Source organism: Hippopotamus amphibius, chromosome 5 (genome assembly GCF_030028045.1).
Source record: "Hippopotamus amphibius kiboko isolate mHipAmp2 chromosome 5, mHipAmp2.hap2, whole genome shotgun sequence".
NCBI lineage: Eukaryota > Metazoa > Chordata > Mammalia > Artiodactyla > Hippopotamidae > Hippopotamus > Hippopotamus amphibius.
This window is the reverse complement of record NC_080190.1, coordinates 62,539,068-62,566,000: the sequence shown is the minus strand read 5'-3', so window position 1 is coordinate 62,566,000 and position 26,933 is coordinate 62,539,068. Positions and strand designations below refer to the sequence as shown.

The window sequence follows — 26,933 nt, the reverse complement described above, 5'->3', positions numbered from 1 at the left end:
AATGCAAATCAAAACTACAATGAGGTATCACCTTACATCGGTTAGAATGGGCATCATCAGAAAATCTACAAAGAGTAAATGCTGGAGAGGCTGTGGAGAAAAGGGAACGCTTTTGCACTGCTGTGGGAATATAAATTGATACAGCCACTATGGAGAACAGTATGGAGGTTCCTTGCAAAACTAAAAATAGAACTACCATATGACCCAGCAATCCCACTATTGGGCATATACCCAGAGAATACCATAATTCAAACAGACACATGCACTCCAATGTTCATTGCAGCACTATTTACAACAGCCAGGACATGGAAGCAACCTAAATGTCCATCAACAGATGAATGGATAAAGAAGATATGGTACATACATACAATGGAATATTACTCAACTGTAAAAAGCAATGAAACTGGGACATTTGTAGAGACATGGATGGACCTAGAGACTGTCATACAGAGTGAAGTGAGTCAGAAAGAGAAAAATAAATATTGTATATTAACACATATATGTGGACTATAGAAAAATGGTACAAATCAACCGGTTTGCAAGGCAGAAATAGAGACCCAGATGTAGAGAACAAACATATGGACACCAAGTGGAAAAAGTGGGAAAGGTTGGGGGGGCAATGAAGTGGGAGATTGGGATACCAAATTGTACACTCTAAGTATATGCAGTTAATTGTAAAAAATAAAAAGTTTAAAAAAAATGAAATGTTTAGTTAGCCTACTTTTGAGTATGACTGTAACATTTCATTAATAAGTTCAACTAATATTGTAAAAATCTCAATTTTATAACCATAGGAAGAAGGAAGTAGGGGTAGGAAAATACAGATCTGTGAAAAAGGGGGGTAAGTAAAAGGAAGTGATAAAAAAGGAAAAGGCTCAGTTCCTTTTAGCTATTTCTGATTTCTACATAACTTCCAACATCAGACATCTCTGCTTTTCAGCTTTTCACTCAGCTCTGAGGTGTGTATGTGACTTTGTGAGAAACTTCTTGTTATGAACTGTTAATACCCATGGGCTGTTAGCATGGTACAAGGAAAAAGAGCTTTGTATTAGGAATCAGAACACCTGGGTCTTGTTAAGATTTCTGTCTAGATTTGTGTATGCACCTGTGAAGTGAGTAGTATAGATTAAAATGCTTTTCAAACGAGCTCATGAATCAATTTGGGTATAGAAAAAGTGGTATTTTATAAAAGGAAAATGGAGAATATCAGTACACTGAGTATGGTAAGGGTAAATTTTGCTTTGTGAAACATTTCCGTTATGTATATTTATAGAGTATTAGTTGCAATGCAAAATGTATTTTTCACAATGCGTTTGGTTTTCTGTCCTAAAATTTAGTGGCTTAAAAGAACAGCCATTTTACTAGAGTTCATGGTTTTGTGGGTCAGGAGTAGCTGATTGATTCTTCTGCTCCATGTAGTGTTGACCAGGATCACTAGGCGGTATTTAGCTGATAATAGGTCTGGTCTGAGGGGTACAACTTGTCTTTACTCATTTGCCTGGTGCTTTGGTGGAGGTGGCTGGAAATCTTGGCTTAGCTGAATTCTTCTCTATCTCTGTGTAGTTTCAGGGCCTCTCCATGTGGTTTCTTCAGCTTGGTAGTTGAACGTCTTAGATGGCAGCTCAGGGTTCCAAGAGACCAAGGCAGAAGCTGGCAGTCCTTTAAGGCTAGCCTGGAATCTGGCATAGCATCACTACTATACCCTATTAATCAAAGGAGCCATAGGTTAGTCCAGATTTAAACTCTTGTTTCCAAGAAATTGTGGCAATTTTAAATCTGCCACAATTATAGTAAAATAATTTTAAAAACTGTGACTGAATTTATCTATCCAAGCTTTAATTCTCTTATTGCCCTTTGAAAGATGATTAATTTCAATAATTCTGCCCCCCCCCCCCCCGCACACACCTGACATTGGAAAATGTGTCAACTTTTGGTTTTAAAGTGCAGAGTTTAATTTAAATATGTATATTATTTTTCCATGGAATACTGTGAGTTTTAGTTTTCTGTAGAAATTTAAGGTCTAAAAAGTTCTGTGGAGTCTTAAGTTTGCTACCTAACACTACCTAGAAAGTCTATTTGGCATGCAATAAGAACTGCCTTCTTACAATGCCTGAAGATTACATTTGGATTTAATTACTTCTTCCCTTCACATACAGGCAGTCTGAAGCTGTTATGTTTTTTGTTGAAATCTGAAAAAGTGAGAAATCTGCTCCCACCAACTCCCAGTTCACCCCTCAGTAAAGAAAACAAAACCATTAAACGTTTTTGTTAAAAACCTACAAGTTGTTATCAGAAGAAAAAATCTTTGTAAGTATGTATGGTTATGGATGTTAACTAGACTTGTGATCATTTGCAATATATACAAATACTGAATCAGTACGTTGTACATCTGAAGCTAATATAATGTTATATGTCAATCATACCTCAAAAAAAGAAAGAGCATTCATTCTTGTAAAATGTAGGTTTTGTGATAAAGCGTATCTTTAGTTGATGGAGTGCTTTCCAGAAGAGGACTGTTCCCTGTGATTGAGCTATAGGAATCTGAAGAAATGTCCATGTCAGAGTATCTGCCCATATTTGGAATATAATAGCAATCTCTTAAGATAAAAGCAAAAGCATTTATCTTGCCATACCCTTGGCTATTTAGAATCCCAGATCTTGAAGCAGTGTTTGAGTTTAACCCCTGGCTTTTGGGGAATGGGTTGGGCTGGTTGTTTGACCAGTTATGCTGCAGAGTCATTCTCCTTTGCCTCTGTCTGCAGACAAATGTCCTGTTTTTCAGATCAACCACATTCATCTTAAATGCTCCTCCACCCCAGGCTATTTTTTTCCCACTGAAGAAGACATGAAGATGGACAAGATTTCCTTCAGAGTAATTAAGGAGGAGAATGTGAAAAATGCTGAGACCTTAGAATGAAATTCTGTGGGTTTAAATGCCAGTATTTAAAAATAAATATTAAAACGCACCCCCGAATGAAATGGGAGTGGGAGAACTTATGTGTATATTTAAAGCGTATAAATTGACATGTGAAGATAAAGGTCTTGTCGCAACTCCTGGCAAAGTGGTATAAGTTATAGATGCTTAGTTATGCCAAAGTAATTTTTAGAAATATTATACATGCATACATACATACCTATGTACATACTTTGTGTATGTAAACATATATCAAACCCTGATATTGGTAGTCCCATCACATTGCACTTCTTGATGAACTTTTATAACTATTGAGGCAATAAAAAATTTGTTCTTATCCTTTTTTTATGCCTGATTCTCTCAGTTGTGTAATGAATCATTAGGAAATCTGCATGACAACCCACCCCAAAAGCTAATGATCCTCCCCCTTTCACTTGAGAATACATAATCACATCAAGTAACCACCGAGTGAAGTAATCTCCACTGAAAGCACTCCAAGGAATGCTATGGTATATATACTATATTTATATCTTTAGTTTTCATTCTACATGACTATTGTGCTGCATAAGGAAAGAACTTCAAAGATTACATTTTCCCCAATACAACAGTTTTGATGGGCTTTTGCACTTCTCTCCCCGCCCAGGTTTCCCAGTAACAGTGAGGCTACTATCACTACAACCTTCACCACTGTATAAACTTCCAAGTCTTTCCATTTTAAATACCTAGTAATTGCAGAAAAGCAGTCTACCCTATTTCCACAAGGAGAGGTTTCACTCTAAATATTTCACTATTTCTCTCTGCGCCCTGAAATCCAATTTCAGGTCAGTCTCTATGCAGATGAGAACCATTGCTAGTCTGTGTCCTGTCCCACAGACTGTGAGAAAAGATGGCTCTCTGTCCATGGAGTAGGGTTGAAGATAGGGCCTTCAAACCTAGGTCAGTCCTCATCAGTGGAGACTATGAAATTGCTAGTTCCTTTTATTAGGATACCCTCTTAAAGAGAAATAAAAAATAAAAGCCCAAAAACATTGAATAAAAGAAAACTTTTTAGAAATCATTTCCATCATTTCTAAAACAACCGATGCCGAGACCAGCTCGGCGACTCGAGGTGAGTGACGGGTGCCGCAAGCTTGAAGAAGACACAGACACAGACTGAAGAGAAAAGTGGGACCGGGGGGCTCAAGACCTCTCGGATCAAGAGCCCCACTGACTCATCCCAGGCTGCTTTTATTGAGTTCGTGGGCTAACATTCTCAGGTTACACTCATAAACAGTCAAAGGCCTCACATGATTGAGGCAATTATCTTTGTTTACTTCCTGGGTCCGAGTTGAGCAGGTGTGGATTTGAGCTGGGGGTGGAGAGCAAAACAGCCCTGGGGGCAGGAGACCTCTCTCAGATATTAGGGGTCTGTGCCCCACCCGTGTTGGCCCCTCTGCGACTGTGCCTGTCTTAGGTTGTTCCTCCCTTGAGGAATCTTACCCGTCTCTGGCTAACCAGTCATCCTCTAGGGCCAAACACGGTGATATAAGGAAGGTTCTATGCACCACCCCTGTTGGCCCCTCTGCGGCTGTGCCTGTCTTAGGTTGTTCCTCCTCTGAGGAATCTTACCCGTCTTTGGCTAACCAGCCATCCTTCAGGACCAAACAGGGTGATATTAGTCTCCACGCCCCACACCCTCAGCTCCTCCACTGCTCAAGCAGGACATTATGAATCCCATCGCTCGGCCCACATACTTCAACACTTTCAATGCTTCAAAAAGGTTCCAGAATGTCTTCCCACAAACCGAGTAGAAATTATTATTTCTTAGGACTCTTTTTGGATAAAAGTGCATATTTAGTTTGAGATCACATTTATTTTTACTCTTACATAGAAAATGATAGGCACTAGGAGTTAGAGGATAGGCCCAAGGACTATATAGGTAAAAAAAAAATTTTTTTTTTTTTTTTTTAACAGTGGAACCTTTTGTGGACATCTGTGGTTTCAATTTCTGCGTCTTGAAAGATCTTGATAAGAAATAATTTGTAATTTTACTAAAGCCTAAATTCAGTTTGCACAAGGTGAATGGCTGGGATGGGAAGTTTACTTAGTTTTATAGTAAATTTAACCACTTGCTATTCATTGTGTGCCCCTAAATTCTTGCAGAGTGGTTAAAAAGATTTACGTCTTTGTCAAAAATCAGCCTTGTGATTTTTGACAGAAATGAAATTGTGGTTGAAATTTTTAAAAATGAAGAGGTCTAATAAATAATTCTTGGTAGCAATTAGGAGTCTTGCCTAAATTAAAGACAAAAATGGCAGATTCATTAGCTGCTCAGATTTTAATCTATGAATAAGCACATATGGAAGTAAAAGAAGCAGTTTCTGAAAGTATTTCATATGATGCTTCAGCTAATAAAAAAGCTGTTACCAGACTACTACACCTTATGGGTTGAAGTCATAGTGTGATGTTCTGAAATTTGGATATTTATAAAAGTCTCAGACTTACGTCAGTCTATCTTGGGTTTACTCTGGTAACACGGTTTAGTGGTAATTAGCCCCAGTTCTGGAGTCAGACTACCAGAGTTTGGGTTTCTGTTCTGTAACTTGTGACTTTCAGCAAATTATTTAACCTCTCTGAGCTTCAGTTTCTTCAAATGTAAAATGGTGAAAATAAAATCTCTTGGTAGCGTTGTTGTAAATTCAAATGAGATAGTACTTGGAACGTATATAGCATGGTGTCTGGCAGGAATTAAGCGCTCATGAAGTTTTACCTGTTATTTTACTTATATACATATTTAGTGGCTGCTAGCAGGTGACTGCTAAGGTAGAATGGTGGTTCCCCTCTTAGGGTGCTGTTCAAATGAAACTGCATGTACAATTCTTGACATTTTAGTCTATTAATAGAAAACAGTAGGTACTACAGAGTAAGAAAGACTAGAAGGAAAAATCTGTTTCCCAAGTCTTTATCTCTATCCCTGATCTACCCTAGAACTTGTCCTTTGAGCTTCTTTCTTGACTTTTCCATTTATCTCAGTAGCAGCAGTACCATTACTCAATTTAGTTCAAATTTACCCAATTTAGTCTAAAATCTAGGAGTTACTCTTCATTCCTTTGTTTTCCTTAGTCCTCCATATTTAGTAGGTCCTGTCATTCTGTTGGGTTGGCCAAAAAAGTTGCTTTGGTTTTTAAGTAAAAAATAAAAGACATATTTTTTATTTTCACCAAGAACTTTATTGAACAATGTATTCACCGTCTTTTTCCACTACCTTCTGCCATTTTCCAGGCAACTTCATAATTCCATCTTTCCAAAACTTTTTATCCTTTTGAGTGAAGAGCTGTTCCAGGTGCCTTTTACAGTCTTCCAGGGAGTTGAGATTTTTTCCATTAAGATAATTTTGTAAAGCCTGAAATAAATGGAAATCCAAAGGTGCAATGTCTGGTGAATACAGTGGTTGAATGAGAACTTCCCAACCAAGCTGTAATAGTTTTTGCCTGGTCATCAAAGAAACATGTGGTCTTGCATTATCCTGATGGAAGATTAGGCGTTTTCTGTTGGCTAATTCTGGACACTTTTCACTGAGTGCTGCTCTCATTTGGTCTAATTGGGAGCAGTATTTGTTGGAATTAATTGTTTGTTTTTCCAGAAGGAGCTCATAATAGAGGACTCCCTTCTGATCCCACCACATACACAATATCACCTTCTTCGGATGAAGACCAGCCTTTGGTATGCTTGGTGGTGGTTCATTTTGCTTGCCCCATGATCTCTTCCATTATACATTGTAGTACAGTATCCACTTTCCATTGCCCATCACAATTTGTTTTAAAAACAGATTGTTTCTGTTAATGTTTAAGTGGAGAATCGAATGTGGAAATATGGTCAGGAAGGGTTTTTTTTTTGCTTAACTTATGTGGAACTCAGATGTCAAAGCGATGAACATAACCAAGCTGGTGCAAATGATTTTCAACGCTTGATTTGGATATTTTGAGTATGTCAGCGATCTCCTGTGTGGTACAACATTGATTGTTCTCAATTTTTTTAAAAATAAATTTATTGATTGATTGATTTTTGGCTGCACTGGGTCTTCATTGCTCTGCGCGGGCTCAGTAGTTGTGGCACACGGGCTTAGTTGCTCTGTGGCATGTGGGATCTTCCCGGACTAGGGATCTAACCCATGTCCCCTGCATTGGCTGGTGGATTCTTAACCAGTGCGCCACCAGAGAAGTCTGATTGTTCTCAATTAATGTCTTGATTTGATTGCTATCAACTTCAATTGGTCTGCTGAACCGTGGAGCATCCTCCAGTGAGAAACCTCCAGCACGAAACTTTGCAAACCACTTTTGACATGTTCGATCAGTCACAGCACCTTCTCCATATACTGCACAAATCTTTTTTTGACTTTCAGTTGCATTTTTACCTTTCTTGAAATAATAAAGCATAATATACCAAAATGTTGCTTTTTTCTTCCATTTTCATTATTAAAATGGCTACACAAAAATTTACCAATTTTGAAAAAATTTTTTTTAAATGCACACTGATAAGACAGCTGTCACAATACAATCTAACAAAATTATTTCGAATGAAGTTAAAGACAACTAAGCACTACTAGAGACATCTTACTGAAAAAACTGAACGAACCTTTGGCCAACACAGTACCTCTAAAATGTCTGTTTACTTTTATGTCTACCACTATATTCATGGTTCAAATCACAATTATTTGTCATCTTTATTATTGTAATAGGCTTTTAATTTAGCTTTTCTGCTTTCATGCTCCTTTGATCCATTCTCTACACTATAACCAGGTTGATCTTTTAAAACAAAATCAGATCATGTCATTCCTCTGTTTAAAACTTAATTACAGTGGCTTCCTGTCTTGCTTTTAACAAAATCTAAGCTCAGGCTCATCAAAGCTAAGACGTTTTGCTTCTTGCTCTGACCACAGCCTTTCGTCTCTCCCTTCCCTTTTCACACTGGCCTTCCAGTTATTTTGTGCTGTCTGTCTGGAATCCCTTCCCCCACCCTGCTCTTCCTTGTTATTCAGTTTTCTCCTACTGCAGGGCTTCCCTGACTACCCACTCTAAAGGTGCCTTTCTTTTTTTTTTTTTCCTTTTTTTTTTTTAAAGGTGCCTTTCTTTATGTTGATCTGCTGGTTTTAATTCTCTGCATAGCACTTAAGATCATTTAATGTTCTTATTTATTTGATTATTCATCTGTATCCCCTCACTGTAATATAAGTTCTATAAGGGCAGTACATGTTCTTGGTTGTTGCTGAATCTCAAATGTGTTGAGTAATAGAGTACATCTCAAACATTTGTTGAGTTAATGAATGATAGATTCTTTTTTTTTTTCCTCTTGGCTGCATGGCAGCTTGTGGGACTAGAGACTGAAGCTGAGACCTCAGCAGTGAAAGTGTGGAGTCCTAACCACTGGACTGCCAGGGAATTTCCAAGTGATTGATTCCTCAAAACTTGTTTGTGAAGTACCGGATTTATGTTAAAATAAAAATAAGAAAAATCTTTTATATAGAAAATATACTTTACAAGAATACCAACAATACTTTGGGTAGTGCTATTTATTCTGTGATGTTCTTTTTACATGTTTGTTAAAATGCCCTTTTATGAAATGATAGTGATATATTCAATTGTATAGCTTAAAAATATATTCTTGGCAGCATAAAAAATTGGGAAGCATTGTTGTCCTATACTTTTATTTTTTTAAAGATTTTTTTGATGTGGACCATTTTTAAAGTCTTTATTGAATTTGTTACAATATTGCCTCTATTTTATGTATTGTTTTTTGGCCACGAGGCATGTGGGATTTCACCTCCCTGACCATGGATCAAACCCACACCCCCTGCATTGGAAGGCGAAGTCCTAACTGCTGGACCACCAGGGGAGTCCCTGTCCTGTACTTTTAGATTGGAAGTTTTCTTTGACTTTTAGAGATTTGTGGTTCACTGAAAATAAAGAAGCATTGTGTAGGTGTTCTTGGGAGGGAGTTTTGCTAAGAATTCTTACTAAATAAAGTTCAATCAATCAAATGTTATTATATTCTTCAACTTCTCCTGGGAAGTAAATTGTCAGGTTCCATTTAAAGACTATATTCTGTTTGAATATGACATGTTAAAGTCTGATGTAAGAATCTACAGATAATAATTAAAAGCAAATAAAAATAGTGAACCTCTTATAATATCTTTTGGTGTAATACATTTAGCAGTGTTTCTTTGAGTAACTTTGTCCGTAATGAAAGCTAAGTAAAATTGCATGCGTTTTATTTTCATTAAAATTGGTCAACTCTTAAAAAAAGCAACCCAGTTTGTGAGTCACAAGTGGACAGTTTTTTCCTTCCACTGTTGAATAAAAACTGAAAGGGGCCTGAGATGTCACCTGTAACAAACTACCTTGTGTTTCAGATAAGGAAACTGATGGTCAAAGGACATACTTTTTTGGTGGGTTTAGGATTAGAATTCCCCTCTCATTATTCCCAGGCTCCTGAACTTTACTCTCTGGTACTACTTATTTTAGGGGACAAGTCTTGAGAAATTTCTTTTTTCTGGGTATGGTATAGATTGCTTTAAAATCTTATTTTATCAGTATTTTCATTCATATGAAATGAGGAGATGTATTTTTAAGTAACACGCAGGGAAGATATTCCACATTCAGTCTTGTGACAGCTGGCCTCTTAAAGGATATGCAAAGCTCTAGAAGTGGTACTTATGCTTTCAATTTTTGTCAAGTTAAGATTTAAAATTAAACAAGAAAGTCATAAAGACATTTTATTTTTGTTATTCCTGTCTTAAATAATCTTTACACATGAAAAGATGAGACATTTATAAAATAAGCCTAATTCTTCTAAAAATAAGGGTAGTTTTGATGGTTGTGATTTAAAAAAAACACCACAGGTTTTAGAAAAGAGCAGGAATAAGTTTTGTATTTTTAAACCATTTCAGAAAGACAATTAAAAGTTAATAATAATTACAAAAATCTTTTGCTAATAAAACCTGTATATAGTAGAAAATTGATAAGGTAGATCAATATAAATAAGAAAGTCAAAATGACACATAATTCCACTTTCCAGAGAAACCAGTAATAACACTTTGGTGTGTTTCTTTCCAGTCTTTTTTCTGTGTACATGTGGCATGTATTTTTTTTTTAAACATAGGATTATACTCTACTTTCCTTTTGTTTGATTGTTTTGCTTTTTTCACTTAACATTATATCATGAGCATTTTCCTCTGTCCTTAAAAAGTCTATGAAAACATTTTATAGTAGCTTCATAACATTCTTCTGTAATTTATTTAACCATTACTCTATTTTTGCTTATTTAAGGGTATAATAAATTTTTGCTACTATTAATGCAAAATGAATAATTAGGTATACAAACCTTTGTTACTGTTTGTTCTATTGTATCTGTAATAGTTGCCTATAAAATGGAATTGGTGACACATATTGCCACAAAGCTTTCTAGAAATGTATTAATATATGAAGATACTTGTTTTATTGTGCCCTTAACAGCAAACTGGTTGTGTTTGAAGAGAACTTTGCTATTATTTTGGGGTTGGAAGCATTTGTTGAAAAGGTTAGTCTACTTATTTGTTGTGCTATCTGTAAACATATTTGTTTAACTATTTGAGGTTAGCTATATATGTGCTTTTAGTGGCAGACTAACCACATGATTAAATAAAATAGATAGAATATTTACTTATCTGTCTTTCCAAAAGCAAACTATTCTGACCCACAGATCTTCATTCAGCTATTTGAATTGGAAGAAGGTTAATGAAGGTTAAAAATTCAAATTGACTGCTTTTCCCTAAAGTGAAGAATAGGATTGAAATAAATTACTTTAAAAATTGATCGAAAGAGTTTTTTAGTAGTTACTCAGTAGCTGTGTTTGTGTGTGTGTGTGTGTGTGTGTGTCTGTGTGTGTGTTTGAGAAAAACTGGGTGGAAAAGAAGGTAGGGAAAGATTAGAAAAAGAGCATGAAAGGCTGAGGAAAGGAACATGCTGTGAATTTAAAAAGCTGCTGCCTTTTTCTGGAAAAACATGTCTTTTATCTCTACCTGACTGACTCTGAAAGAACAATCACACATGAGCCCTATTTACTGAAATAACATTTTTGTATCTATACTGCTGAAGTAAACTGTTACCTAAGTATATTTTAAATAATACACTTTTTGAAAGTTGTGTTGACTGATTATGAGTAAAAAAACCAGTGTTGATTGTTAGATGCCATGTTACTACTCAAAAATGAGGTTTTTAAAAAAAATCTTTGCAGGTGATATGTCTTTAATTTGATTATTTGAATATTTCAGAGTTTTATTGTCCCTTAATGACATAGAATATATTATATTTGTTAAAAAGCAAAGTTTCAAATTAGCAGTTTGGGTACCACAATTAGTTTAAAAAAAAAACTTTATTATTAAAAATAAAAACTAGAAGTCAACAAAGTATGTTAGTCATGAGTAAAAGTTCATTTATTTTTCACAGGGCCATTAGCTTTCATATCATGTTTTCCAGAGATGTAATTTTAACAAGTGTGGTAACAACAAAGTAATAATCATGTCATGTGCTAGGGACTCTGTTAAACACTTTACTAGAATTAATTGTTTTAATTTTCCCAATGGCCTGAAATGCATGTAATGTGTAAACTGAGGAACACATAGGTTAGGAACCAGCCCAAGGTCATGCAGGAAGTCAAGCGGGGTTCCAAGTTACTTCTGTCTTGCTGCCTTTACAATCTTGCTACTTTCCTTTACAACCTTGTTACTTAGCATGGCCCACAGACCAGAAGCAATTGGCAAAATCTGGGAACATAAAGAAATGCAGAATCTTGACCACAGAGACTTGCTGAATTAAACTCTTATTTTCACAAGATCCCTCAAGTGATGTGTATGTATATTAAAGTTTGAAAAGCACCATACCACATCCCATATTAAAAGTTACATGGAGGCTTTGAAATTTGTTCTAAGGATTATTCCTGATTTTACTTTAGTTCGTGTGGGTTATCTATTAACATTTTCCATTAGAGGAGGAGGCAAACTGTTGAATTAGTCAGTGTCTCCACTGCTTCAAATTGCTATCTTGCTGCTGCTTTGATTCAGATCGTGTTTAATCCAGAGGAGCAGTTGACCAGTTCTGCTCGTGGACGCTTGGTCAAAGTCTTAATCAGCCAAGTGTAGCTCTGTTTTTCATAGCCTTTACTCATGAACTGAACACATCAGGTTTATAGTGCATGGCTTTATTCTAGGTAGGCATTTTCCAAATGAAAGAGAATAATGCTAAAAAAAAGCATTTTCGAAAGAAACTTGAAATCTTTTGAAATACTTGATGTTTTAGATGGTTAGTAAGGAACCACAGATTTGTATAAATTGGTCTCTACTAATTTCATTTTGTGAACATAATTATTCTGTCATAGGGCAATGATAGGTAAGAAAAGAAGCAAGGCTAACAGTAGAACAGCACTGTCAGGTAGAAATATAATGCAAGGCATAACATTTAAAAATTTCTAGTAGTCACATTAAAAAAGTAAAAAGAAACATTTTAAATTAATCTTAATGTATTTTATTTAACTCGTAACAAATTATTATTTCAACATGTAATCAATATCAAATTTATTATGAGATATTGTATATTCTTTTTGTACTGTCTTGAATAATTCAGTATATATTTTATATTTACAGTGTCTCAGCCTGGATGCTAAATTTTCCACAGTTAAAAGGTGAAATGTAGTCCAATGAAAGCAAAATTGTGTTTAATGGAAAAATGTTTTACCTTGCTTTTGGTATTAAAATTTAAATTAATTAAATAAAAATTCAGTTTCTTTAGTCACAGTATGCACATTTCAGTATCACACGTTGGGTTGTGTTCCTAACGTAACTTGATTTCAGACTTACGGAATTGATCACTATCCAAATGGTTAGTAAATGAATGCCACTGGAGATTGTGGTTTGTCTATATAAATATTTGTACAGAAAATAAAGAGGGAATAAATAAAAGCTATGTAGGTCGTAAAGCGTTTGCTGACCATCCCCCATTCTATCCTTCCAACAGTTGGAATTGATTTACCTGTCTTTTATTAGTGGTTCAGCATGTTTCATAAATCCTTTAACCCCCGCTAAATTGTAATGTTAGCCCAAGAATTAGGGTTCTTCCAATTTTTTCCTTATGACATTACACACTTGCTTCAGAGCGCTGCATACTTTTCAGAAAAGTGCTAAGTTTGACAACGTGTGTCAGGCAGGATAGTCTTGAGTGAGCTAGTTTAGCCTAGAGGTTTTACAACTTGACACGTGTATCTGGATCACCCAGGAACTTGCTAAAAATACCATTTTACGGGCCTCACCTTTCTAGGTTCTGATTCACAAGTTTACAGTGAGACCCTGTACACGTCCATATTAAATAAGCTGCTCTAAGTGTATCTGCAGTCCAAAAACGTTTGGGGACCATGAGAGTCGGCATTTGACTCTTAAAGGGTGCGAGTTCGAATTAACATATCGTGCTGCTGTTGCCACGCGATCGATTCTACCCGGGCTGAGGTTTCCCAGACGGCTGCTGCTTTTCTGCAGATAGGTTTTCAGGCTGTTAAACCCCATCCCCGAAAATTGTCCTGACATCGTCCCCGTACCAAATCCTATTAAAGCGACCTGGGCTGGCCGAGGTAGACCGGGCCATGTGACTGATAAACCGGTTGCCTTTCGGGGCGGCCATTTTTGAGGCGGGCATCCAACCTCGTGCCCCGTAAGCCGGGAATAGGGGGAACGCCGTTACCAGGACTCAAGATGGCCACCTCGCCCGCTAGCCAGCCCGCTAGCCTGCGCGCCCGCGAGCCGGCACGAGACGCGCGGGCGGCTTGCCGTGGCCCGCGGCGCCCGGGGATCGTCGCCGGCCGCCGGCCTGGGGCGGAGCGCCCGCCCCTTCCGGGCGCGGCCAATCAGCGCCTGCGGCCAGCTCGGCGGGGGCCGCCCGCACGCGGGGTGTGTGAGGACACGCTCCCCGTCGCTGAGTGCCTGAGCCCAGGAGCGGTGGCTGTGGTACCTGCTGCTGCCGCCCGTGCGGACGCAGAGCATCGGAGCGCCGTTGCGTGGGGCAGGAAGGTGAAGCCATGACGGCCATCAGGTAATGAGACAGGGCGGCAACCTAAACTGCGCGCTTGCTGGGCATTAGCCTCCCGGTTGCCTGAGAACTGTCGCCCCTCCTCTTGGGTCTTGTGAAAGCTCCCAGTGCCACCGGTCCCCCTCATGTTGGAGGCTCTCTCTGCACTTTTCATTTGGTCATTTCTGCCTTCCTCAGAAGTTTTGGGGGCTGAGGCACATGGCGGAGCCCTGTGAGTAACCGCACCGCTGAGGTGACCCTCGCCCAGATTCCAGGGTTTGAAGCTTGCTGGTGAGTGTAGTGGATTTCTCATGAAAAATGTAGCTATTTTCCCTCCTCCTGGATGGCCCGAGGCCTGGGGAAGTGTGACGTGCACCGGGCGTTGCCATGCCCGCGTGTCATGCCTTCTGACAACTTAGTTGGTGGCCCAATGCAGACCTGCAAAGTTGGCCCTTTGATGCAGGTAGATTGCCTCCAAGTTATGAAATTATGTGTCCCAAAGATGTTTGCTTATGACTGGAATTAGTACTCTGGTTCCCAAGGTACTGTCTGTTTACCTGCTTTTATCTGAGAATCACACGCAAAATGAGTTTCATGAGGTAGTAGGTATACAGTGAGAGCAATAAAAGAGAGACTTCCCCCCAGTTGCTCTTCCAGAGTTTGGAAGGTTCTTTTTTGTTAATGGTGACAGGATAATGGCCCTGTCCAGTGTCTGCTGGTAGAGCATTGACTGAATGTTTACCTTATGCTAAAGCAACTATTTATAAAAGGAGATAAATTGCCTTATTTACTCAGTGTTCTAAACTGCCTCTTTTAAAGTAGACTTTGGCCTTCATTGTCCCAGTGAAAGGGAGCCCCCTACACAAATGTGAAGAGAATAAAACAAGTGAAATTTTGGTCAGTGAGCTTCCAGCAGCCTAAGCCCTGGTGATTTAATGGTTTCTCAGTGGTGGTTTTGACTACACAATATTTAAGAAATGACTTGAGAACCTAACGCTCAGATAAGATAAAGTAAGATGTAGCTGTGCTGAACTTGAATGCAGTTTCCCTTAAATTGCACAATTCTATATTAATGCAAAGAGTGCAGAGGAGGAATTGGGGTACTGAAATGTGGAGATCCACATGGAAAGATTTCACAGTAAATTATATTGGGACATGTAAGTTTAGCTTTGAATGCTAACAGTATTTTAGGAGGAATTATGATTATGCTGTTAAACCTAGTCAGTGCTCCCTCTCTCCACTCCCACTTCCAACTCCCATCATTGCAGCCTGCTACTAATTAGGAGTATGGGTCAAATACTTTCTATGTTAAGGGTCACTTCTTATATGGACTCAATTTTAATCTATCATTGTATTCTGGGCTACTCTTCAGTGGAGAAACACCCAAATCTAGTTTCCACTGCTTGGCTGGTGACAATACTATGTGTTTTTTAATGTAAGAGTCGAATGGTGGTTGTATTAAAGGCTGATTTAAAGATTAATACCAGCCTTATTTGACTTGTGGAAGGGTAGATAACTCAGATAGTTACATTTATGCTTGTTTCTTCAGATGTTAGTCTACATTTTACATAGTCTTCAACTATAGTGACATGACTCAAAAAAAGATTTTTAGATATTGTCTACACTCAGCTACCACGTTTATACCTGAGGAAACTGAGACCAAGAAGAATTGAGGGTCTTGTGCAAAATCAGTTAATGGCAGAGTTAGGAACTAAATCCAGATATCCATGATCTAGTGCTCTGCAGGATACCTTTATAAAAACTACATACTTAAGCTTCCTGAAAAAGCTGCTTCTATGACCAAAAATGGTAGAGTATTGTGAGAGACAACTATAGTAACGCTTGATTTCCTGTGATCCTCTAAGGACCTTAATAACTTAGGTTTAGAAGTAGGCAGGGAGACTACTTAAGTTGAAGCAACTCTGTATGTGTGGTGACAGTTTTAAATGGGTTGGTAATCCTACAGATACCAGCCGGTTCCCAGTGAGGACTGCATTTAATTCAATTTTGTCATACCTTTAGTTTTCACATTTATAATGTTAGACATGTTCCCATTTTGTACCCAGTTTAACAGTAGCCCAAAGAATAGGTACTACTGACTTGCTTTTAATATTGGTGAGGAGAATGATCAAGGTCACCAAGCTATCAAAATCTGACTTCATGTCCAGTGTTGTTTTTTTATACCACACTTAAAATAATTGCTGCTAAATATAGTAATATGTGACCCTCTGCAATAACTATGGCAGAATAAATCAATAGGATTGGAAACCAGTGAGGGTCAGTGATCAACATACCTGAGTTCTAATTGAGGGTATTTTTCTGAGTTACTGATCTTCTTTTTCTCTTTTTTCCTTCTCTGGAGATTTGTTTAATGAAATACTCAGTGATGGTGATACAAATATGCATTCCTCAGTGTTGTTGGGTAGATATGAAATCATGTGTTTTTATATTTTAAGGCATTTTATAAATGGAATATTCTCTTCTTGTTGAAAGCAATTTGGTCCCCTTAGAGAATGGTATCATCTGAAAACAAATGTTTAAATCTTAGATTTTTTTAAAAGAGGAAGTGAATTCACCTAATTCCCTCATTTTACAGTTGAAGAAACTGAAGCCAAGAGATAGTATGATTTGTTCAGGTTCACACAAGTAGTTGCATATCTTGATCCAGAACCCAGATCTCTAGAGACCTGGTTCTGTGTCCTTTCCAGTGTAGCATTCAACTATTAGGAATTCCTAAATAATGACTTAAATCAAAAGAATTAAAAAAAAAACCAACTTAAGATCTTAATTAAGTTTGAGTGGAGAATTTGTCTCTTTGACTTATTTGTATTCTACTACACCATTACTAATGAAGAGTCTAAGTTCTGAAACCAATTATCAGATTATGTATATCAGATTCCAGCTGGTCTTCATCTGAGAAATGATAGAACATATTTTGATAAATTGATGCTTTTGTCGTTTTTAATTGTTCCAACAGGAAAGTTGATGCTTGAGTTAACATTTAGGAGACATAGGAAAATGTAGAATGTCAGGACTAGAAGAGAATCATGGAGAGCATTTTACTCTTTTTCTTTCTTCATACTGGACCTTGGGGCCAAAGTGAAGTGATATGTCCTAGTTTGGGAGTGATAGAGCTTAAGAGAGAATTTAGGTCTCCTGACTCCTACATTATGCCCTTTTCACTGAGCCAACAGTATTTCAAAATACTCCTATGAGTATTGCCTTGTTTTCCTAACATGACTGTCTAGTCTGGTTTTGGGCAGTGCTTACAGCTTGAGTTTGTGCCAGGGAAGACTGGGAAAATGAGGTAGGGAGACAGGGAGAGTATTTGCTGTAGAGCTGAGGAACCCTATTCTTTGGCCTGCCCAGACAGGTCAGATTTGGTTTAAGACTATCCTGGGACTCAACATCACTCTCCCCTACATGATAATTCTGTAACCACTTCTGTGGGTTAAGCCTACGTTGGAAATTTTATGTGGGCTGTGGGTGGGGTCCTGGGGTATTTTTCTCCTAACACTCAAGACTTTGAGGTACACCCAGTTGGATCTGCCAAGCCACTCAGATGGAGAACATTCATATGGAGACTAAATTCTGGCTAAGATTGAAACTGCCATACTTTGTTGAGTTAGTTTCTTTAATGCCTTTAAACAAAATTTTCAACTCATTTCAGGACTTGTGTCTTTTATAAGAATTATGAATTTCATATTACTGCACAAACTTTTTTATGCCATGAGACTTCTTATTGAGGCTAATGCGCTTTTGAAATAAAATGAAATTGTTTCATTTATGAAATATTTTCAAGAACTAAAACAGGAATCCTTCCCTTGGAGAACTGCAGTGTTGTCAGCTGTTGATACCCATATTTATAAATAGGTCATCTTTGTTTGAAAAAGCATACAAGGTTTTCTAACTCCAAATCTTTTCCAGCCACAGTATTGCTACATTAAGCAGAACTGTCAAAGATAAAATGGAACCAAAATGATTGTCTAGACTGAATATTAACCCTTTTCTGTAACATTGGTTAACAATCATGTCTATTTACCTCTTCATACCTACTCGTTATTTAAAAAATTACTGTAATAAAACGTAACTCTGGATCCTAATTTTCACATAGCATTGCTAGCTTATAAATAGGATGACCATATGTCCCAGTTTCCCCAAGACAGTCCTGGATCATGCCTCTTATCATGGCATAATTGTTAATAGCTCTTCTTTTATTCTCAAAAGTATCCTGTTTGGATAATAAATTATCTGGTCACCTACTTACACATTATAAGAATTTTGTTGTAGTAGGTTTTGGCTGTTGAAATGTTACTTGAAATAGGCATATTAGCTCATTTTGGCTAGATTTGGATATTTTTCATTGGTCATACATTTTTATTGTGTTAAGAGAGTTCTTATTGTCTCAGAGTAGTATACTGAACAAGAAAGCACATGATTTGAAGCTAGGTATCATTTATTTGTTGTCTGACCTTTGGCAGGTTATAAGACTTTGCTGAACCTCTTGTTTTTTTTTAAACAGAGATAATAGCAATACCTACATTATAGGGTTATTGTGAGGATTTAAAGGCAATAACATAAATAAAAATGCTTTATAAGCTGCAAATTGCTATGTAAGTGTGAGCCATTAGTATGTCACACGTGTGCTCCTGAAAATTCGATTTTAAATTAATAATTTTATCTAGTTTAGGAAGCCTTGCTATTTAATAGAACAATCTTTTAGAAGTGTTTTTACTGTATTGGGGAGCAGGGAAATAATAGTTGCAGATATACGTGTGGTTGAGATTTTTTAGGAGGGAGGGGCAGAAATTTCAGCATATTTGTATGCTAAAAAAAATGATCCAATATAAAGTAAAAAAATAGATGATGCTGGACAGAGGGGAGAGGTTGTTTCCTTGAGTATGCAAGAAAGCATGCCAGTATGCATAGGCTTAAATGGGAGGACTGGCCATACATAGCCTAAGGGACACAAATATTTTCCTAATATGTTTACTTTTTAAAAAATGCCAACAATATAATTCATATATAGTAAAATCACAGATCCTAAGTTCACTGAGTTTTGAAAAGAAAAAAAAAGTATTTGTATAAGATACCACCGGGATCAGCTTATATGTTCATCTCCCAGAAAGTTCTCTTCTGCCTCTTTTCAATCAATCTCATTCCCTGCCCCATCCAGGCAATCATTTTCTGGCTTCTGTTAGTCAAGATTAGTTTTGTATATTCTAGAACTTCATATAAATGGAATCATACAGTAAGTACTATTTGTGTCTGATTACTTTTATCTGATTACTTTGTTCAATAACAATTTTAGGATTCATCCATTTTGATGTGTGTTGGTAGTTTGTTCCTTTTCACTGCCAAGTTAGATTCCATTATATGGATATAGCAACAATTCTGCTGATGGACTTTGGCTTGTTTCCTGGGTTTGGCTACTGTAAATGAAGGTGCCATGAACATTCATGTATAAGCCTTTGTGTGGATGTGGGTAAATGCCCAGGTGTGGAATTTCTTTTCTAGGGTAGATATGTGTTTAATTTCAGAAACCACCAAACTGTTTTCCAAAATAGAAAACAGAATATATTCAAGATTCAGTGTTATAAGAGTTCCAGTTATTCCACATTCTTGACAATGTTTGGCATTTTTGAATTTAGCCATTCTGATGGGTGTGTAGTTATATTTCATTATAGTTTTAATTCAGTGATGGCTTGTAATGTGATTAAGGCCATTTGCGTATCTTTTCTTTTGAACGTCAGTTCAAGTCTTTTACCCATATTTGTAAATATAGTAATTTGTAAATTTGGGTTGTCTTTTTGTTGCTGATTTGAAATTTTTTTTTTCTTCATTGTGTTGGGTCTTCATTGCTGCACTCGGGTTTTCTCTAGTTGTGGCAAGTGGGGGCTACTCTTCTTTGTGGGGCCTGGGCTTCTCGTTGCGGTGGCTTCTCATTGTGGAGCACAGGCACTCGGCCCACAGGCTTAAGTAGTTGCAGCACATGGGCTCAGTAGTTGTGGCATGCAGGCCCTAGAGTTCTCTGACTTCAATTGTTATGGCTCGTGGGCTTTGTTGTTTCTTGGCATGTGGAATCTTCCCCGACCAGGGATCGAACCTGTGTCCCCTGCATTGGCAGGCAGATTCTCAACCACTGCGCCACCAGGGACGTCCCTGAATTGTAATTCTTTCAATATTCTAAATACAACTTATTTGTCAGATTTTACACACAAACATGTGTACTTCATATGTAGCAAATATTTTCTCCCTGAGCCATGTCTTTCCATTTTTTTAACAGTCTTTTGGGAGCAGAAGTTTTTGTTTTTTTGTTTTTTTAAATAAACAAATAAATAAATTTATTTATTTATTTATTGGCTGCGTTGGGTCTTTGTTGCTGCACACGGGCTTTCTCTAATTGCAGAGAGTAGGGGCTACTCTTCATTGTGGTGCACTGGCTGCTCACTTTGGTGGCTTCTCTTGTTGTGGAGCATGGGCTCTAGGTGCACAGGCTTCAGTAGTTGTGGCACACAGGCTCAATAGTTGTGGTGCATGGGCTTAGTTGCTCTGCGGCATGTGGGATCTTCCTGGAGCAGGAATCAAACCCGTGTCCCCTGCATTGGCAGGCGGATTCTTAACCACTGCGCCACCTAGGAAGTCCCGGGAGCAGAAGTTTTAAAATTTGGAATTGAATTCATTGATTTATTTTATTTTACGTTTATTACCTTTTGGGTTCTTAGAAACTGTTCCTTCTTCTATCCCAAGGTTGTGAAACTATTCTCTTATGTTTTCTTTTAGAAGCCTTATAGTTTCAACCTTCACATTTAGGTCTGTGATACATCTTAAGCTAATTTTTTGCTATGGTGTAAGGGTTTCCTCAAAAGAATTCTCAGTCAATAAATTAGATAGGTATAGTACTTTTCCTGGACTCACTATTCTGATCCGTTGATCTATTTGTATATTGTTATGCCAGTACCACACTCTCTTAATTATTGTAGCTTTGTAGGGTATTGGTATTGGTATTTGTAAGATATTGGTATTATTTCTTTAAATTTTTGGTAGAATTCAGCAGTGAAGCCATCTGGGCTTGGAATATTTTTTGGATGAAGGGGTGAAAGGTTTTAAATTACAAATTCAATTTCTTATTAAAGAAATGAAAAATGATTATTCAGATTTACTATTTTTTCATGTGTCAGTTTTGGTAAGCTGCATTTTTAAAGAAATTTATTCTGAATTGTTGGATTGTTAAAAAGTTGCTCATAGTATCCTATTACTGCCTGTAGGAACTGTTTTATGTCCCCTTTTTCATTCCTGATATTGGTACTTCCCCCTCCCCTCCTTTTTTTTTTTTTAACTTTTTGGGGTCAGTCTTGTTAAGGGTTTATCAATTGTATTAATCATTTTGAAAACCCAGATTTGGGTTTTGTTGAACTTCTATTTTGGTAATATGTTTTCTATTTAATTTATCTATTTATTTGATTTTCATTTATTTTTACTGTCATGTTTTTATTTTCTTACTTCTACTCTTTTGGATTTAATTTACTCTTTCCATTTTCTTTTGAGTTAGAAGTTTAGAGCATTGATTTTAAACCTTTCTTGTGTTCTTAAAGATTGATTGATTGATTAATTGATGGCTGCGTTGGGTTTTCATTGCTCTGCACCGGCTTTCTCTAGTTGTGGCGTGCGGGGGCTACTGTGCTGCTCTTCATTGCGGTGCATGGTCTTCTCATAGCAGTGGCTTCTCTTGTTGTGGAGCCGGGCTGTAGGCGTGCGGGCTTCAGTAGTTGTGGCTGATGGGCTTAGTTGCTCCCAGGCTTGTGGGATCTTTCCTGACTGGAGGTCAAACCCATGTCACCTGCATTAGTAGGCAGATTCTTAACCACTGCACCACCAGGGAAGTCCCAAAACCTTTCTTGTTTTCTAATATGTGCATTTCATATATAAGATTTTTCCCTCTCTGTACTTAACTACATCATACAAATTTTGATGTGTTTTGTTCATGCATAATAATAAAATAATAAATAAAATAGAAATTATTTTCCAGTTTCTATTGTGATTTCTCTCATCCACAGGTCATTTAGGAGTTTATTTAACTTCTAAATATTTAGGGATTTTAAAGTTATTTTTAAAAATTGATTTCCTATTTAATTTCATGATATTTGAAGAATATATTGTTTATACATTATAAGCATATATTTGTATTATATATATATAGAGAGAATGTGTTATTAAGTTTCAGTCCCTTGATATCTATTGAGATGAGTTTTATGGTCTCATCTATGGTCTGTTTTGGTGAATGTTACATGTGTTTTTAAAGTTTTTAATTTCAGCAATCTTTTGAGGTTTTTGGTGTAGTTGTTTTACACATCATTTATTCAGTAAATGAATAGTGCAGTTTTTGGGTGTATTGTTCTATAAATACCAATTAGTTTAATTTTTTATTTACTTAATAATTAATTATTATTAATTATTAAATTAAGATATAATTCACATGCCATAAAATCTACCATTTTAAACGGTACAGCTCAGTGGTTTTTAGGATATTCACAGGGTTGTGCGTCCATCACCACTATCTAATTCCAGAACATTTTCATCATCCCCAAATGAAGCCTCATACCTGTTAGCAGTCACTCTCCATTTCCCCTGCCTGATCGCCTGGCAACCACTAATCTACTTTTCTCTGTGAATTTGCCATATTCTGGACGTTTCATAGGTGGAATCATATATTTGGGCTTTTGTGCCTGGCTTCCTTCACTGAGTATAATATTTTCAGAGTTCATCTATGTTGTTACATGTATCAGTATTTCATTCCTTCTTATGGCTGAATAATATTCCATTGTATGTATAGACCACATTTTGTTTATCCATTCATCAGTTGATGGATATTTTTATTTCCACTTTTTGGCTATTATGAATAATGGTGCTATAAACATTCATGTCCCAAGTTTTTGTGATGTCACGTTTCCATTTCTCCTGAGTGTATGCTTAGGAGAGGAATTGCTGGGTCATATGGTAATTTTATGTTTTTTTTTGAGGAACTGCCAAACTTTTTTTCCAATCTGGCAGCATCATTTTACCTCTCCACCAGCAATGTGGATTCCAATTTTTCTACGTTCTTGCCAATACTTGTTATTTTCTCCTGGTCTTTGCTGAGAGGCTGTATGTGCTTGATGAGGCATACATACCTTCAGTGCTCAGCCAAGCTTACAGTTTTGCCATAGCCTTTTTTTCCTGCTTGTGCAGCTCCTCATGCTCAGAGATGATTGCTTAGTACCTTTGCAGGCCTTTCTTGAACATGCGCATAGGCCAAGGCACATGTATAATACATGGTCTCCTAGATTCTCAGGAATATTCAGAACTTTTCAAAACCGCTTATTGACATCTCATACCCCCACTTTTCCTTTTAAGGTTTTTGATTAGCTGCTTGTTTGCCCCAACTGTTTCAGATGGCTGGGGTGTTAAACAATTGCAGCTGATTGTTTTTGACAAATGCCCCTAGGGAAAAGGCTGTTAGCACTGGGGAAACTCTGAGTCAGGTCAGATAATGAGAAGTCTTGGGCATAGGGGTTTTTCCGGTAACTGCCAGTAAGCTCGAATAATAGCAGTTCTCTGAAAATGGGGCTTTGAAAGAGCTCCAGTTCCAGCTGCTACAGTGGCTGGTAGGCTCCTGCTTTCCACTGTGTTTTGGGGCTTTTGCTTTTAAGGCTGCCATGGAGCTGGGGGGTGGGGGGGTGGGAATAAGGCAAGTTAAAATGCCATAAAGCTTGCTGTTTTTACTGAGGTTCAACTTTTTTCCCCCCTTGAATAAATGCTCCTCAGATGTTGCAAGTCTTTGGTTAATATGTGGAGTTCTGCAAGTGTTGATTTTGACATTTTTTGCTGGTGTTCTTGTTGCTTTTATGGAAGAGAGGATTTTTGGAGGCCCCTTATTCTGCCATTCCTGATGATATCACTCTACTTGTTTTTTAAAATTTTAAAATCTTACTTTTTCTTTCTTTAGAAATACTTTAAAAGTTCTTTTTTAATTTTGAAAGACTCACAAGAAGTTGTGAAAAGAGTACAGAGTTCCTATGTACTCTTCACCCAACTTCCCCCAATGATAAATCTTACATAACCATAGTATATTACCAAAACCAGGAAATTGATGTTGGTATAGTACTATTAAGTTGACTGTAGATGTTATTAGAATATCACCAGTCTTTGCATACACCATCTTGTATTGACATGGTGGTGGTGTATTGTTCCATGAAATTTTATCATGTCCAGATTTCAGATGAACACAGGGTACTAAAACTGTTCGTCATCGCAAAGAAACTCCTTTGGGTTATCCCTGAATGGTCGCACTCTCCCCATGCCAGCCTTTACACTTGGCAGCTACTGATCTGTCAATGTAATTTTGTCATTTTGAGAGTGATATATAAATAGAATTATACAGTAGGTAACACATAGATAAGGCTTTTATTTTCACTCACTACAGTGCCTTTGAGATCCATCCAAGATGTTATCATAGTTCATATCTTTTTAATGCTGAATATTAGTCCACTGTATGGGTATACTACCGTTTGTTTACCTAGTTACCTGTTGAAGGACATTTGGGTTGTTTCTGATTTTTTACTGTTACCAGTAAAGCTGTTAGGAACATTTGTGTACACATTTCTGTGTGAACTTAAGTTTTTGTTTCTCTAGGATAAATATCCATTAGTGTGATTTCCTAAATTATTTTGTCTTGTCTGTTTTACCAACTACTTAATATGACTGGGTTTAAGTATACCATCTTTTGTTTTCCCTTTATCTTGTATGTTGTTTTGTCTGTCCTGCTTTTTTTCCTAAATTGACTATATTTTAATTTTTAATGTTATATTGTGTATTGAGTTTTTTAGCTATACCTTTTTGTGTTATCATTTGATGATTTCTTTAGGAAGTGCAATATTCATTTTTAACTTATCACAACCTATTTTCTTTTTGTTTTTTGTTTTTGTTTGTTTTTTTGGGTTTTCTTTTGACTGTGCTGTGCAGCTTGCGGGATCTCGGTTCCCTGACCAGGGACTGAACCCAGGCCACGGCAGTGAAGGCCTGGAATCCTAGCCACTAGGCCATCAGGGAACTCTGTCATAACCTGTTTTGAATTAGTGTTCTATTATTTGATCTTTGATGTAAGTACCTTTAAAATCTAACCTTACTCTAGACCCAGCCTGATCTGTGGGAGCCTGAGAGAACCAGCAGTCTGTTGATAGAAAAAGTCAGAACCTAGAATCGCAAAATCCCTTGAGGCCTTTATGATTATCATATGCTAGCCATTGAGAATACCAATGTAATTAAGGTTAAAAAAAAAACAACCTTTTTTTAAAAAAATTTTTTTATTTTTTTAAAATTTTTTTTAAGAACTTTTATTGAGATACAGTTAACAGACAATAAACAGCATATATTTAGAGTGTACAATTTGGTATCCCAATCTCCCAATTCATTTCCCCCCCAACCCTCTCCGCTTTCCCCACTTGGTGTCCATGTGTTTGTTCTCTACACCTGTGTCTCTATTTCTGCCTTGCATTTCCTCTTTCACAGTTATTAGTATTTGCCTTATGTATTGAGGTGCTCCTATATTGGGTGCATATATATTTATAATTGTTATCTCCTCTTCTTGGATTGATTCCTTGATCTTTATGTAATATCCTTTCTTGTCTCTTGTAACATTTTTTATTTTAAAGTCTATTTTATCTGATATGAGTATTGCTACTCCAGCTTTCTTTTGATTTCCATTTGCATGGAATATCTTTTTCCATCCCCTCACTTTCAGTCTGTATGTGTCCCTAGGTCTGAAGTGGGTCTCTTGTAGACAGCATATATATGGGTCTTGTTTTTGTATCCATTCAGCCAGTCTGTGTCTTCTGGTTGGTGCATTTAGTCCATTTACAATCAAGGTAATTATTGATATGTATGTTCCTATTACCATTTTCTTAATCGTTTTGTTTTTGTTTTTGTTTCTGTAAGTCCTTTTCTTCTCTTATGTTTCCCGCTTAGAGAAGTTCCTTTAGCATTTGTAGTAGGGCTGGTTTGGTGGTGCTGAATTCTCTTAGCTGTTGCTTGTCTGGAAAGCTTTTGATTTCTCTGTTGAATCTGAATGAGATCCTTGCTGGGTAGAGTATTCTTGGTTGTAGGTTCTTCCCTTTCATCACTTGAAATATATCGTGCCACTCCCTTCTGGCTTGCAGAATTTCTGCTGAGAAATCAGCTGTTAACCTGATGGGAGTTCCCTTGTATGTTATTTGTTGTTTTTCCCTTGTTGCTTTTAATAACATTTCTCTGTCTTTAATTTTTGTCAGCTTGATTACTATATATCTTGGCGTGTTTCTCCTTTGGTTTATCCTGCCTGGGACTCTCTGCACTTCCTGGACTTGGGTAGCTATTTCCTTTCCCATGTTAGGGAAGTTTTCAACTATAATCTCTTCCAGTATTTTCTCAGGTCCTTTCTCTCTTCTCCTTCTGGGACCCCTATAATGTGAATGTTGGTGCGTTTAACATTGTCCCAGAGGTCTCTTAGGCTGTCTTCAGTTCTTTTCATTCTTTTTTCTTTATTCTTTTCCGCATCAGTGATTTTCACCATTCTGTCTTCCAGGTCACTTATTCGCCCTTCTGCCTCAGTTAATCTGCTGTTGGCTCCTTCTAGTGTATTTTTCATTTCAGTTATTGTGTTGCATATCTCTGTTTGTTTGCTCTTTTTTTTTTTGGCACACGGGCTTAGCTGCTCCGCGGCATGTGGGATCTTCCTGGAGCTGGGATCGAACCCGTGACCTCTGCATTGGCAGGCAGATTCTTAACCACTGCACCACCTAGGAAGCCCTGTTTGTTTGCTCTTTAATTATTCTAGGTCTTTGGTAAACTTTTCGATCTTTGCATCCAATCTTTTTTCAAAGTCCTGGATCATCTTCACTGTCATTATTCTGAATTCTTTTTCTGGAAGGGTGCCTATC

General features: G+C 37.2%; 1 protein-coding gene across 9 annotated transcripts in view; it reads left to right on the top strand.

Annotated features, from left to right (window-relative positions):
- Positions 1–26,933, top strand: part of ADK (adenosine kinase) — a 508,591-nt gene that overhangs the window by 18,871 nt on the left and 462,787 nt on the right. For 2 of the 9 annotated variants that reach the window (XM_057734109.1, XM_057734102.1), the window contains exon 1: positions 13,699–14,004. The exons of 5 other annotated variants lie outside the window; for them this stretch is intronic. In XM_057734109.1, the coding sequence (XP_057590092.1) occupies positions 13,991–14,004 (14 nt within the window). In that variant the 5' untranslated portion in view covers positions 13,699–13,990. Of the gene's footprint in view, positions 1–13,697; positions 14,005–26,933 lie in introns of those variants that run through there. 2 more of the 9 variants (XM_057734107.1, XM_057734105.1) reach the window with 2 other exon arrangements.